This window comes from Capsicum annuum, chromosome 5, assembly GCF_002878395.1.
Source record: "Capsicum annuum cultivar UCD-10X-F1 chromosome 5, UCD10Xv1.1, whole genome shotgun sequence".
NCBI classification, from domain to species: domain Eukaryota; kingdom Viridiplantae; phylum Streptophyta; class Magnoliopsida; order Solanales; family Solanaceae; genus Capsicum; species Capsicum annuum.
Window position 1 is genome coordinate 214,124,637 of NC_061115.1, and position 16,480 is coordinate 214,141,116.

At 34.6% G+C, this 16,480-nt stretch overlaps 2 protein-coding genes across 2 annotated transcripts in view; one reads left to right on the plus strand and one right to left on the minus strand.

The window, feature by feature from the left end:
• LOC107871287 (DNA repair protein RAD50) overlaps positions 1-11,820 on the minus strand; it is a gene marked incomplete in the record, with an annotated part of 34,567 nt that extends 22,747 nt beyond the window's left edge. Inside the window, 12 exon segments of the mRNA XM_047412726.1 lie at positions 1,339-1,431; positions 1,563-1,774; positions 1,854-1,961; positions 2,048-2,152; positions 3,071-3,241; positions 3,344-3,522; positions 3,747-3,975; positions 4,764-4,878; positions 6,294-6,469; positions 8,092-8,259; positions 8,670-8,756; positions 11,508-11,820. Coding sequence (XP_047268682.1) covers positions 1,339-1,431; positions 1,563-1,774; positions 1,854-1,961; positions 2,048-2,152; positions 3,071-3,241; positions 3,344-3,522; positions 3,747-3,975; positions 4,764-4,878; positions 6,294-6,469; positions 8,092-8,259; positions 8,670-8,756; positions 11,508-11,630 — 1,766 coding nt within the window.
• A 964-nt stretch (positions 11,821-12,784) lies between these two features.
• Positions 12,785-15,288, plus strand: LOC107871286 (NEDD8-specific protease 1). The gene is made up of 2 exons (XM_016718166.2): positions 12,785-13,083; positions 13,915-15,288. Exon 2 carries the CDS (start codon positions 13,937-13,939, stop codon positions 14,603-14,605), a length of 669 nt encoding a protein of 222 aa, XP_016573652.2. The 5' UTR covers positions 12,785-13,083; positions 13,915-13,936; the 3' UTR covers positions 14,606-15,288.
• Positions 15,289-16,480: the final 1,192 nt, after the last annotated feature.

Genomic DNA, 16,480 nt, shown 5'->3' on the forward strand with positions numbered 1-16,480 from the left:
TGGCTTCGGTGGAAGACAAGATGCGGAAAGTGAGGTTGAGATGGTTCGAGCAATGTGATGAGGAGGTGCATGAATGCCCCAGTTCGGAAGTTTGAGAGATTGGTTGTGGATGGCTTCATACGGGGTAGAGGTAGGCCGAAGAAATATTGGAGGGAGGTGATTAGACATGACATGGCACAGTTATTGCTTACTGAGGACATGACCCTAAATAGGAAGGTGTGGAGACGCGGATCTGGAATGAAGGTTAGTGGGTAAGAGTGTGTCCTTGCTAGTAGGAAGGAGTGCTTTGTCAGTATTTGTGTCTGTAGTCGTAATGTAATGTGTGTCTTGTAGTTTCTTGTTCATGGTATTTTGGTGATGTTTGTGATTTTTTGATAGATTGTGTATAGCATTATTTTGTAGGTGTCCTATTTCTTTTATAATCTATTGGTTTGTTATCTCATTTTGTTTGTTATGTCTATTTTTCTATACTGTTATTTGTCCTGAGTCGGAGGTCTATCGGAAACAGCTTCTCTACTTCGTCTCAGGTAGTAGTATGGACTGCATAAAATTTACCCTCCCCAGACCCTACTTCGTGGGAATATACTGGGTAAGTTGTTGTAGTGGTGGTGACGGTGGGTTCTGGGAAAAATAAAATTAAGCACTTACTTTTTAGGCCAAAAAAGTACAAAAATAAGCTAGAAGTCAAAAGTTGGGTATTACCAACTTGAAACAACTGTAAAAGCTTTGGTCCTCAAACATCAAATGGTCTATGCCAATAGGCCAAAACGTTTGCCTTCCATTTGACCCCGAAGCTGCTCTTCCTAGGATGACTGGAAAATAAGCAGCATACTCGTTCAGTTTGACCTTAGTCCTAGTCATGCAGCTGTTGGACTACCAGACACATGTGCCACCTAAAGACATAACATTTTCCAGCAATATATAGGGTACACCTGGGATTAGGACATTCCTTTTTCAAAGGATGTATTCATACTGGGGAAAGAATAGAATATAAAGCCTATACCACTAAAGTATACATATCATTTTGATTGACAAGTACTGACATCTGCATGTATATGCACTTTAGCTTTGAACTGTGATTTAATTCGTGCATCTTTTTAAAAGACAAAAGAGAAACATCAAATAATGCACTTTCTACCCCAGCAATGTGGAGTACATTTCGATGCCAGTGTTTTGCTTCGTATCTGACAACAATAGCACTCATGCCTTGATTTATCAATAAGGAAAATACTTCTCCGCGCCTTCAAAAGACTAAGAATGGTCCGGTAACCAAGCTTCAAGAAACAAAACCAAAATATTAAACACATTAAGAGCGCACGAGAGACGGGGAAAACGAACCTCTGTGCCTGAGTAATTTCGTTCTTCAAGTGTTTGTCAGATGGAAGCCTTCCTTTCAACACTGCTTTTATCTTATCCTTATTATCATTCATTCTGTTAGTTTCATGGGAAAGAAAGTATCATCTTTTGAGGAGAAAAGGATTATAACCACAATAAACTCAATAAAAATTGTGAATGACATTATAACAACAACAACAACATTATGAAAATGAAATGTGCCTAACATCTTTTTATAATTCTTCTCGAGATTTTCCAACTCTGCCTTCTTAAGAGAGAGCTTAATTCTGTCCTCAGACTCAGCGGCCATATGATCTTTTTCATCACGGAGATTCTTCAGTTGTTGGTCTATGGTGTACATCTCAGTCTGCTTTTGCCTTATGTTTAAGTCAAATTCTCTTTCTGCAAGCTGCTTAGACTTTCTCTCAGATTCAATTTGCTGAAAAGCAAAGATGTGTTAGCCACATCACCAAAATGTTTGTCAAAAAGAGTTGAAATACCAAGCAGAGATATCAAACCATTTTCTTTTCCCTCTCATCAAGATGAGCCACGTTAATATCAGAAATCTGACATTCAAGCACATCACGTTCATCCTCTTTCTCTTTAATGCGCTTTAAAATGCCGTTCTGCATCCAGTTATGGAACCAAAACATGTGAAAAAATAATTCTAGCATCATTAACATAATAAATAATGTTACTCATAAGAATAAACCTTAATATCTGCTTTAGCCTGTTTTTGCGCCTCCTTTTCGCTCCATTCGCGATTTGCAATCTCGTATTGATGCCATGCAGATGCAATTTCTGCCTCATTTGATTTCTAGAAAAACATTACTCCAAGCGAAATTTAGCTTCTTCATATGATGTCAGTAACTTTTAGATAAAACAAAAGTACGCGAAAAACTGAGAATGACAGATCAAGGAAGTGACAAGACGCTATATGACCTTGCAAGAACTCTTATAGACTATATTGACCTAAATAACACTGGTTTCTCTTCTATCTGAGCGTCCAGAGCAATAGGTGGAGCAGCACAAGACATATATAACCCTTTGGGTGCCCTTATACCACCCATATGGGACAACTATATATCTCTACCCTCTCACGCACACAACCCTTTTTTGGGGTCCATACTTCGACTTTAACGTGAACTTACAAATGTGACTGCAAAGCATCCAAATGTTAACTCTTATACCATGAGAAAAGAAAGATGAGAGGAGAAAAAACTGTTTGTTTTAATGATCAAACTCAATAGAAAAGAGATCACAGTTTCATGCACATATAGATTAGATCTTGTACAGCGGAGCGGCAAGGCACATGTTTTGGTTCCATAACTGGATGCACATATAGATTAGATCACAGTTTCAGGTATGATGTTGTTTAACTTCTGTAGTTGGACAAGGCACTATATGAAACAGCATATAGTGAAAAAAAATATCTAAAACTTAGACCCGAAAATGACTACTTTAAGTTGAAGTACAAGATCAATGAATAACAAAATAAATTTAACAAAATATTGCCAAATAAAGACTTCTCATTGTTAACAGCAAGACTGCACACTTAAGACCAAGGTACAAGCCATTTGATAGAATAATCAACAGAAATGGAAAAAAGAGAGAACGGCATTCAAACCTTACAATATAGCTGATCAAAGTAATCACAAATCATAAACAGGCAAGTTAAAACAACATGGCACAGCTAAATATATGTGTATATAGTCTAGTACAACGAAAGAATCACCTTTTTATCTTGTAAATCCTTATCAAGATGTGTTAATCGTTGTTTTATACGATTTGTTAAATTTGAAGCAACATCATCACTGAGTGACCCATTTGGAACAGCCCCTAAGTTGTGTCTGTCAAAAAGCTTCCTGAGAGTGAAGTCTCTTTCATTTTTTAACTCCGCATGAGCCTAAGGCACAAAAAAAGTAAAAGAAAAAGAACCTTAAAAACCGGAGGCAAGATGTGAGAGAACTTCAAGAAATCAAATAGAACATAGGACGACTGGAATTACTTCAGCATCAGCTTGAAGCTTGCTGATCTCCACGATATAGTTTGTCACGGACTCCTTAAGGAAGGAACTCTTTGCCTCTGTGTCATTCATTTCCCTCTCCAACTTGCTAATCTTTGATTCCAGAAGTGCTATCCTTTCATCAAACTTTGTCTTCCATTCCCTCAGCTCTTCATCAGTGTCTAACAATTAAAAATGAAAATATTTGAATACATCAATTTTTACTAAAAGGTATTTCAAATTTTCTATGGATGAACACGCAAACATACACAAAAATAAGAATATAACTTTCGAATATTAAAAATGTGAATTAAGTTTGCTTGATGCATTTCTGATATGATTTGGCCATTACTTCTGCGCTGAAAGAAGAGAAGAACATATATTAGTGTATTCAGTTAGAGTAAACCTTCATTCTCTTCTGCAAGTGCTGCATACTGCTTTTCCTTTTCTTTGACTAAGGTGTTCCTTTCAGCATTTTTGGTGGCTATCTCTCCCTGCAATTTAAGGAGGTCCTTTAACGTTGCTTCAGTATGGTGGATCTTACTATCTAGAGTCTGAATCTCTTTTTCAAGCTCCTCCATCTGATTTTTCAGTGCCTCTGTTTTCTCCTTGTCTTGGGCAATGCTTTCCCTCAACTATATCAAAACACAAGAACAAATCACTACAAGTTTGCCTCCACCGCATGTTTTAATGTAGCATTCATTTATCTCGGGCAGTCCTCAACTAAAGTGGGAAAAAAATTGTTTGAGAATTACATATTTACATCGCTCAACGGTCAGAAAATAAACATAATAAAAACAACATAGTATTTGTTTCTGGAAGATCACGGTAAAACAAATAATGTGTATGCACATTTGGAGATCACAAGAAATCTCAAAACCAAGATTAAGCACTAACAGAAACTTCAGTCAAACGTTGTTACCCTGTTTTGTATTTATATAAATACACAGTGACGACCCCTCGGGGTACAAAGGAAGAAGGGAATAGCCCCACTTGCCACCAGCTGAAAGACAGACGGTGGCAAATAGCTTTGACAAAGCCAATGGAGGTATTTATGTTCATTGGAAATCTTTTGATGGAGTGCATGGCAGTATTGATGTATGACAGAAATTTCTCTTGAAATTCCACTTGGTTTTCAGAATAGCAAACTTCTCTTTGTTACTATATAATCTAATCCACAACAAGAGATTCAAATTATAGTTCCTCCATTTTCAAACAAAAGGATCTGACATCACAAAATAATGAGTAATATCAACAAGCATAAGTTCTATCGACTACACTGAACTAGGAACAAGGAAAGAACTGATTAAAGTGAAAGCTTTTAAATCATTGGACACTACGCGAGTAAATAAAAGGGGGAAGAGATGGAAGAAAAATATGGTTCTGGTTTTGACAAAAGTTCCAGTAGGGGTCACTTCAAAACCTTGTAAGCAGCATCTTTCAAAGTCTGAAGATTCTCCAATTTCAACTTATATGTCTTTATTTCTTGAGATTGATCCTTGTGAAGCTTTTTGATAACCTCCAATGCCTTTGTGTATCTAAACAGTAAAACAAAGAAGTTAACGCACAGAGTGGAGTAAATAAGTTATCATGCTCAATAACTCTATATCCCCAAGACTAACTGTACTGAGGTTGAGTTATCCATTTTTTGGGCTTTTCGAGAGAAACCAAAAACAATCTACACCAAGCAAGAAAATCAGCATAAAATGCAAGAAAAATCTGTCCTGTGTACCACAAAACCACTTTCATTTTGGTTCCTATCAGTTCAACAATTGCACATCAGAAACTGCTATTGCATGAAAATCACCTACCTATTTAGACCATAATCATGAAAGACCGCTAACTCACAGAGAGATGCACCAAATTAGCTCTCTCTTTATAGACTTCAGCATCTCAGGGAACACCAAATAAGACATTTTTAGGAAGATAATCAATGACATATGAGTTTGAAGATCAAAATGGGTTGTTTCACTCTAGGATGATGAACTATGTCTGAATCGGCAGCTAGACATATACTGTAAGCTTTTCCTTTTGAATGAAATTTCTCCCTGCATTCTCTTAATGCAGGTTCCTTTTACATCAATAATATTTCTTACTTTTCCAATCAAAAGAAAAGTTCTAAGCAGCGAAAAAAGACACATTTGATATTTTATAAAATTAACCAATGAACGCGCAACCATTCGAGATTTCTGTAAAGCTTGAATTACCAAGGATAATATTTCCACCTGCTGATTAAGCACAAAATTTAGTGAACCACCCCCACAAACCATGATTCTTTGGTATTGGGCTTTAAATCTCATACTAATTTCCAGCCCACTGATGATGATGACTCAATAAGTGGTAAACAAATAATCTTCTTTCAAAGAGAACAAAGCTAGAATATTTACAGCACCAAGACATCAATGAATCCACGTAAACCCGTTAAACCTTAGATACCCAACTTGAGAACTAGTGGACCAACAATGTAGCTTAAATAATGTCAAATCCAGTAAATCCGAAAGAACCTACCCACAGAAATGTAAGCGTTAGTATCTCTAGCAATTTGCAAAAAAAAATCATACAGATGAACATGGATTGCTATCTTTGAACGGAGGAAGATTGAATATTCTATTCCAGGTTTTGCACAATTTTCACATAAAAAGATCGTACTAACTGGTGCATTGATTCTCTACACTGACAAATGAACACCCTTTTGGTACATCTTCCCGTTAAAATACTACTGATCAATCCCAAAATACATGTAGAAAATGAAAAAATGAGGGATGTTGGGAAGGCTGAGACAGAAACTAGTCTTTATTCTTATATTCTAGACTGAGTAAAATGAAGTCAGGTTGGAATTTCACGCATATTCAAGAAAGAACAGAATAATAGGGGTAATACAAAAGAACACATGTTTCCAAAACAAACTGTATGATAATGAATTGACAATCCAATCACTGATAACAAGAAATACCTAGTAGCAGAGAAGATATCATCGAACTTCTTTTTCAGCGTAGATGGATCTTGCAATGGCCAGTTTGCCTCATCTTGGTGAACAAATATCACATTTTCAAGAATGGCCTTTGAGACACCCATGAGAGCAGGGATTTCTCGGTCCATATCGGCACATCTATAACTTAGGCAAACTTTCTGCAAGTAAATAAGCTAAGAGTTCAGAAAGAAACTTTTTCCCTATCCAACCATTTGTTCCTACCTAACAGCTCAAGTATAAGTCTAAGCCTTTTTTTTGGTCAAGCAAAATCCTAAGAGCTATAATTGGGTATGATACAGAACGTTTACAGGAAATGAAGACAATATCACAAGCCTCACAGATATGAAAATTACATGGACAAGTATAACAAAGACAAAACAGAGAAGTTAATTTGGCTCAGGTAGGTACTTTTTTTTAAATCTGTGAGGCTATCTGGTTACAATTGATCATATCATCTAAAAGTTCAAGCTGTTAGAAAAAATAAAATTTATTTACTTAATTATATTCTGACCAGTTAATCCTCCATAAATTCACAAGACATTCTCGACTAGCTCCTGTCATTCTCCATATAAACACTTCTTCAGAACCTTGATAGGTTAATGTGAACCCCACCCTCCCCAAAACACAACCCCCACAAAAAGAAAAACCAAACTTCTCCATTTCTAAATTTCCATAATACCAACCTAACACTTGAATTTCCAGGTACCATCCTAGTATCTGTTTCTAATATATAAAGTTCAAACCAGCGAACCAAACTTAAAGATTCAACCAATAATTACAACTCCTCCCTGAGTAGCAATGTTTCCCTCCCTTTGACCCCACTACTGATAGGCCCAAGTCCTTCCTTCAATGAATTAAAATGACGGAAAAACTTTATAAGGAGTGCTATTGAAATTCACGTACCCAACCACTTAATCATACTTTATTCATGATTTATTTCTAGTCTAGAACATAATCTCTGACAAGTTATGCATTCAATTGTTATTTATTCTTATCGTGTGTGTGTGTGTCTGTGCGTGTGTGTGTGTGTATGACTAGAGGCATATCTAGGATTTCAAGAGAATGGTTGCACTGTACTACTGTTTAATTGACAATAACAATAACATACCCAGATAATCCCACAAATGGAGATTGGGGAAGCTGGCGTATACGCAGCTTTAGCCCTACCTTGTAAGGCTAGATACTACTGTAATTTATTCAATTATCATAAAAATATATTATTCGACTTGCAATTATTCTCAACAAATTTTCGTACAAAAAGGAATCATCAAAACAGAAACTCAAGAAGAAAAGAAAGAAAAGGCAAAAAAGAAACAAGAAAGAAGGAGAAATAACATAAAAAAAAATAGCAGCAGAAATACGGGATTTTAGAAAAATGATAGGCATGGCATTTGAACCTTTGACCTGGTTATAATGGTGCACGCGACCATCAATGCACCAATAGGCAGTCTTGAACCTTCATCCACATATAAAATTTAAGTATTTTATCCAAATAATTGCACTTATATACACAATCTAGGGAGGAGTGCATGGGTTCATGTGAACCCACATCCCTCCATGTAAACCCATCCCTGCATATGACCCTCAACAATCTTATGTGATCTATATGAATACAAAGATTATATCACTACATTTGATGATCAAATTTACCTATTCCCTACCCATATAACCTCAACTAATTCTACTCCTGTCAATGAATCTCCAAAACAGACAAAAGATCACAATCAGGAAGACAATGGAAGTACCAAAATTACAAAACAATCAAATAAATTAGTAATACCTCTCCAGTGTGAGGGTTTATAGTTTGTAGAACACTCTCAATGGCCTTGTATTCCATCTTTGTTGCCTTCTGAGTTAGCTGAAAAGACCTAATGCACACCACATCTTTCCCTGCTGCTGTCTTGAACCGTAGCTTTATCTGACCCTTTGTCTCCGTCTCTCCAGCCACCTTCACCACAATGGTATTCGGTTTTAACCACAAACTTTAAACAATGCAAACAGAAGATGACTAAAATAAACTATCCAATTCGTATCAGTTATGGGATCATTGACTGATTTATCAGTTTGGATAATCTGCTATTTCAAACATGATTTAAAACTTTTGGGTGACCATTGATGTTGGGACCAGGTTGTTAAAATATTTAGAAAGAACTGAACTAAATAGCCGCTTACCCAACCTATTAAACTAAAATAGCATGTGAATGTACAATATATGTCTAATTCATGTATAATATGTATATAATCAGAGCATAAATGATGCATACGGCTACGAAAGTAAACAATGAATCCAGTCAGCTATTTGTTGTAAAGATCCCAAAAAATTCTTTACTCCTCAAGTAAGTCCAAAGAGATGAGCACCTTAGGGTCATGGATAAAGCTATGACCAGAGCGAGCATTTGGCGGCATCTCACCAGTGCAGGCTACCTTCAAGCACTCAATTATAGTCTGCGCACAGCAAGAAGAATAATAAACATACATATTACTCTGGCAATGGAAAGCTTGTTTTTACCACGTTAAGATCATCTTGAACTACTTAACTAGAGTCTACCCAGAGAAGTCCAAGTTGGTAAACTTAGAAACATTATTGATAAAGAAATGGACCTTGGGCCTAACTCAACCTCAAAAGCTAGCTCATGAGGGGAGGATTGCCCAAGACCATATAGAGACACCAAGGACCTTTTAACCCACCGATGTGGGACTCCAACACCCCGCACGCTCAGGGCAGGACATCTGGAGCATGGACAATATAAGATGGGGAGCCCAACATCAGAAACAATGAACTGGGTGAACCTGTCTCTGATACCATGATAAAGAAATGGACCTTGGGCCTAACTCAACCTCAAAAGTTAGCTCATGAGGAGAGGATTGCCCAAGACCATATAAGGAGACCAAGGACCCTTTAACTCACTGATGTGGGACTCCAACAATTATGATGGATGCAAAGCATAAACTTTATGTTCAATACATGAACGAATAAATTTAAACGCAACAAATAATTATTTGGACAAAAAACAGGGAAAAATTTTTGATTCATTAATTGAAATGCTATAATCATGCCAAATACATGACGCATGAAACATGTTTAAATTTTGTAATGATCGTGCGCTTTAAACTAAAATTCTAAGTTCTTACAGCTCATCACTTTGTCAAGTATAGCTTGCACTAAAATGCCTAAGCAAGACGAAGTGCCCAATCTGAGCTTAGAGAATTACCTGTAGTTGCATTTTACGTTGACCTTATAGTATAATTGTTTTTTTACACCGTCAATTTATAAAAGTTGTACTTGAAAAATGGAGTCTAGCAACAAATTTATGCAACCACTAATACCCTTGCAAAACACCTAGTGTTTTTTCTCTCTACTGGAATTTAAACCTGAGGCCTCATGTTAGTCAAAATTCATACAATTCGACACTCGATAAGCAAAACATGACAAGTAAAATTAAACTAAGGGAATAGTACTTTTCGTCTATATTGTACATCATGATTCTCAACTCACTTCATTAACCATAAGTCACGCCCTTAAATACAGAACCATGAGATACCTGTCACTTACCACCAACAACATTTACCAATTAACTCTATCTATCAATCTAGGACAGATGAGAAGAAATCACCTAGTGTTTTTTCTCTCTACTGGTACTTAAACCCGAGGCCTCATGTTAGTCAAAATTCATACAATTTGACACTCGATAAGCAAAACATGACGAGTAAAATTAAACTAAAGGAATAGTACTTTTTTGTCTCTATTGTACACATCATGATTCTCAACTCACTTCATTAACCACTAAGTCACACACTTAAATACAGAACCATGAGATACCTATCACTTATCACCAATAACATTTACCAAGTAACTCTATCTATCAAAGCTAAGACAAATGAGAAGAAATCACCTAGTGTTTTTTCTCTATACTGGGATTTAAACCTGAGACCTTATGTTAGTCAAAATTCACACAATTTGACACTCTATAAGCAAAAACATGACAAGTAAAGTTAGTAGGCATTTGGCCATGAGAATTTTTTCATTTTTTTCCGAAATATTATTTCACATTAGTGAAAATAGCAGTGTTTGGTCATAAGAAGTATTTCACTTTAGTGAATATTGTTTTTGGAAAAATGAAAACAAGTAAAACTTGTTTTCACTTTTTCCACACCTATTTTTCTCACAAAATTTCAAAAACAGCTCCAATTTATATTCATGGCCAAACACAACACCAACTCAAACTCCAAGTCCAGAAAATTATTATTTTCATGGACAAACGAGACCTTAAATTAAGGGAAAAGTACTTTTTGTCTCTATTGTACATCATGCTTCCCAGCTCACTTCATTAACCACTAAGTCCGCCCTTAAATACAGATTCATGAGATAAATGGCACTTACCAGCAATAACATTTACCAAGTCACTCGATCTATCGAGGCTATGACAGATAAGAAGAAATAACCTAGTGTTTTTTTTGGCTTCATGTTAGTCAAAATTCATACAGTTTGACACTCGATAAGCAAAACATGAGAAGTAAAATTAAACTACGGGAATAGTACTTTTTGTCTCTATTGTACATCATGATTCTCAACTCACTTCATACATGCACTTTAACGCATGTACTAGCATGAGTAAAGATACAATAACCCCTCAAAACCTTTTCCACATCATTTTTTATTATATTTGTGGAGGGTATATTTGTAAATAACTTTTTAAATTTAAAAATATACAATGAAACTTATTTTTAACACACCAAACCAAACACTGCATAAAAAATAATTTCAGCATCACAAGTACATCATATTTGAGATAAGCATCCAGCAGCCCGGATTATCGCCAAAGTTGTTACGACACACTCCAACTTCGTAAGGGTCCTACTACCCCCAACTCAATTTTAGCATATTTATGTCACTCTTTTGTGCTGACATGTCACCTCTATTACATAAAAATGGAGCCCACATCAAAGCTGCCATGTCAACTAAAACGGTTGGACAAAAATAAGCTAAAATTTAGTTCAGGGGTAATAGGCTCCCGTGAATTTGAACTGTGTCGTAGTAAATTTGGATGGTCATAATTTAGGGTTACTAGATGCTTTACTCCATCATATTTTGTACCATTCTTATACACTCTACCAAACGACCACTAAATCACGCCCTTAAATACAGAAACAATTACAATGCAAAATAAATTCAATTTAGTAAATAGAGAGAATTACTGTTTTTCCAGCGCCGTTAGGACCAACGATGAGAGTTAAAGGTCTGAAAAAAGTGATAACATTTTTGTTCTCCGGGTCAAAGCTCCGGATTCCCTTTATCAGCATCTTATCTACTGTACTCATTTTTATTGTATATTGTTTATTCTTCTTCTTCTCCGTTCAGCTTCTGCCGGAGCTCCGATGAATGCAATTTTGCATTTGTGAATTTGTAGAGGGAAAACAAGTTAAAGGGATGTCTGGACAGTGAGGGTACGTAAACAGGGTTTAATAAAACCTCTGGCTTTGGCCTTTTGTGTTCATTTTGGTGTGTTTTTTTTTCTTTTTTTCCTTTTTTTTTTTTTTCCAGGGGGAGTGTTTATGATTATGGGTCTACCGGTAAAATTGTCTAAGTCAAATCAAATTAAATTGAGAAAAAAATTAATTTATGATTTGATTTGATTGATTTGATTTAAAAAAAAATTAATTATTTTTTATTTGATTTGGTATTAATCAAGAAAAAATCAAACTAATATTATATATATGTATATATATATATATATTTGTAATTGTAATTTTTTATATATAAATATTAATTATAATCTACTTATTAAATATTTTTTCAACTAATTTTAGTTTTTTTCAATATTATAAAAATATATGTAGATATATATTTAAATTTGGGTCTTTAAGTTGTAATATTTATCCATTAATGCTAATTAAATGAGTCAAAATTCAATATAAACTTAAAACCTAAACTTTTCACTTTTGATCTTACACATATTTGATCTAATCTTCAATCACAATATAATTATAAAAACTAAAGATCATAAAAACAAAACAAAAAAGATTTAAAAAAATCAAGAAAACCGACTAAAATCTAAAAAAAAAATAAAAAAAATTTATGTCGATTTGATTTGATTTATAATTTAATAAACAAACATAATTGATTTGTTTTTTAATAAAAAACAAATCAATTCGATCTATGTATATCCCTATCTATGATAATAATTTTTTTTCATCATTAATAAATTTAATTTTAGTCTTAGTGAGAGTGATGACATGTGATTAAGATAATTTGACCTTTCATTAAATAAATAAAGAAAAAATAACATATTGCTACGCTTTAATTTATCATATTTATTTAAAATCTTATCTCTATAAAGTAATTATAAAAATCTCAAAACTTTTATTTTCTTTCTCCCAAAAAAAAATTGATACACAACAGGACTATTTCCTCCATTCCAAATTATCCATCCCAAATTAATATGACATGTTGATTAAGAAAAATAATTAATAATATAGCTAATTTATCATAGTATATCTATTAAATAATATTTATATTTTAATTTTTAAAAAAAAATAATGAAAAGAATAAAACATAAAAAAGAAAAAATTATTTGTTCTTGATTAATGAAAAAAAACATTAAAATGACAAATTAGAAAATTTGGTACAGTAATTTGGACGGAGGGAGTATAAAAATGTGGATGAAATCTTGGCCATTTCATATGCGGTTCCCCCAATTTGATGATTGTGAATTAAAGTCGTCTTCCTCTCCACTTTATTTTCAACATCCATTTTTCTCCAATTTATAAGGAGGTTAGTTTTATTTTCATGCTATTGAAGTTACATATTCCTGTTCAAATCATGACTGATAATATGTGAGGCGGAGATTCAAAATTTACTGATTCAAAATTGATATTGGGCGTTTCAGATCTAAGAAAAAATACATCGTTATTGTGGTGGATGCTTGCGATTGCGACAAATATCAATTTGATTGTTGAATATTGAAATTTGGATTCACTAGAACCCGTTATGTAGGACATGACACTTGATAGGAAGGTGTGGAGGATGCGGATTAGGGCAGAGGGTTAGGGGGTGGGAGGGTGTAAGTAACAGCAGAAGAGTGTTCTGTATTTGTGTCAGAAATTTCTTGTTCCTAGGTGTTGAGTGTTGTCTATGATTTCGGATTTATAGTTTTAGTATTATCTTGTGGCTAGCATTAGTTTATTTTGCATATTGTACAAGTTTATATGCATTTATGTATTGTGTTTGTTATATTGTTATTGATTCTAAGCTGGGTCTATCGGCAGAGGCGGAGCCTGCCCTCTTTAGGGGTTCGTCCGAACTCCCTTCGATGGAAAAATATACTATTTATGCATGATTAAAATTATTTTTTATGTGGTTATAGTAGGTGTGAAACCCCTTCGACTTAGTTTTTTTTAATATTGACCCTCTTACTTGAAATTCTGGCTCCACCGCCTCTGTCTATCAGAAACAACCTCTCTACTTTACCTGAGGTAGTGGTATGGACTGTGTACACTTTACCCTTCCCAGACCTCACTAAGTGGGAATACACTGGGTATGTTGTTGTTGTTGTTGGATTCACTAGAACCCGTCACTGTTCAACGCCGACGACAATTTTTTCAGGTATAGAGTTGGCATTGGCACCATGGGTAAATCGAAAGCAGATGAGAAGATTCTGAGCTACAACGATGTTGTTCTCAGGCGATCAGATTTGGACATTCTGAATGGTCCTAATTATCTGAATGACCGCATCATTGAGTTCTATTTTAGCTATCTGAGCTCACTCTTTCCATCTGAGGACATAGTACTGGTACCACCTTCCATTGCTTTCTGGATTAAAGAGTGTCCTGATCCTGCAAGTCTGAAGGATTTCATGGAACCATTTCATTTTTCTCGAAGGAAGTTGATTCTCTTACCTATCAACGATAATTCTAACGTGTGTATGGCTGAAGGTGGGAGTCATTGGAGCTTACTGGCTTTTCATAGAAACTCCAATATGTTTGTACATCACGACAGCTCTGGGTGCTGCATGAATGAGTATCATTCCAAACAAGTATGCAATGTTACTCTTCCCTATACAGCATCCAACGCCAGTTATGAAGAGTATCCAAACACACCAAAGCAAGTTAATGGCTATGATTGTGGCATGTATGTCTTAGCTATTGCACGAGTCATCTGTGATTGGTATGCTACAAGCAGTGGAAACCAAGATGCAGATACTCTCTGGTTCTCTCGTTTGGAACAGGTCAGTCCAAGTGCTGTTTCGGAGATGCGTAAAGATATTCTGGGGCTAATAAAAGGTCTGATGACTTAACCCTCAATCAAGTGGGTGAAAAAAATGCAACACCAAAAGCACTATTTTGATTGTCAGATGTCTATCACGATTGTGTTGGATTTTCAGCGAAGATTTGTTATTTCAAAAGAAAGCTAATGAGGAAAACTAGGAATATAGATAGTATCTCTACTTTGATAAAATAGTACTCATTGTCGAAAAGACAAAGCTCAATCCATAGTAGATGAGGCATCCTTGCGGTTGATGTAAATGCTCCTTATTAAAGTGGCAATCAATCTTTGTATATTTTGTTCGTTCATCAAGTACAGGATTGGTCTCATGCACCATGTCATAGTTGCATGAGGCATCTATTATTTTGGCAAAAAAAAAAAAAAAAGTGGATTCACTGTTCAATTTCATTTTGAAGAAAGGGGAAAAGAGTGCAGCTCGTTGGGGTGGGAGCTTTGAAGAACGAGCTGAAAAAGAGTTCCATCCTCGAAGGTTTGAAGCTTCAAATTGGAAAAGAACAAGAACACACGACCTCAATGTATCTGTTAAGAGAGTCGGAGCCACATAATAATGATGTATCTGCTTGAAAAGGACAAAAAGATACATCACGCAAATCATCTACCAAATGTACAAAAGCTATATATCTTATTGAATATATTAGATTACAGATACATAAATCTGAAAAAAATTAATATATTGAAATGTTTTTTGTGATACTGTCGTGCTACTAATACATTGGGCTTATGTATCTGTGTGATATTAACACAAGAGTTATGTATCAATATTTATGTATCGGTTGATTAGTTTGATACGTATGTATCAGATTGTGATGTATCGCGAGCCTTAGTTATGTATCGCGATAATAAAAATTAATTTCTTTTGTAAATATCAAAACAGTTGGAATAAATTATAATTAGGTACTAAACAATCGAAATTTATGAAAATTGCCCTCAAATAAAACCTTGGGTATTTGGACTTTTATGGTCATCTTGGTGGGTTTTTTCTTTTTGGCTTAAGTATCGTCAGACACCTAAATTTGTTTCGAAAATTCACTTAGACCCCTCAACTAAGACCTGTACCTATCAGGCCCCTAACCCACCCGAATTTTGATTCAATCGGGCATTTTTTATCCAATCAGCTAAAAGCTCAAGTGTGTGTAATACACACGTGATTATGTGGCAAAATGGGTTAATTGGAAGTTGACACGTGACATTGTGGGTTCAATAATTATTAAAAATTAATTATAAATATTTTTGTAAAATAAAAATAAAATGAGGTCTCCTTCAACTTCCCCCACGCCCACCCCACCTGCTCTTTCATCTTTTCTCCATTGTTCTTGCCATCTTCTTCTCCATCTTTTTTTTTTTTAAATATCTAATTTAAGAATCAATATTCAAAAGAAAAAAGAAAAGAACGTTTTTCACTACCTCCTTCCCACGCATGCGATCCCTGCCCCCTCTTATCATTTTTTTCTCCATTTTTGTAAAAATAAAAAATTCAACATTTTTTTAGAAATCTTATTTCTTTAACAATCTAATTCATATTTATTGTTATTTTTCTTCTTCTTCTTGTGTTATGAGTTCCTTAGAATTTAAATTCTTTAATAATATCAAGTTAACTAAAAAAAATGAAGTTTCGACGGAATCAAATTTACTCTGCAAAAATAAGAGAAATGTATTAATATGCTAAAGTTCATGGCTTCCACTGCTTTTCTTTTCTTTTTTTAATTGAAAATTGTTAATTGTATTAACAAGATTATTAAGAATTTAAAAAGAAAAAAAAATAGAGATGAAGAAGACGGTTAGGGGCTTTGGGGAGGGGGGCGAAGGAGGGTTGTTTTTTCTTTTTTTCTTTTAATTAAAATTTGTTATTGTATTAAGAAAATTGAAATGTGATTTTTATTTTTAT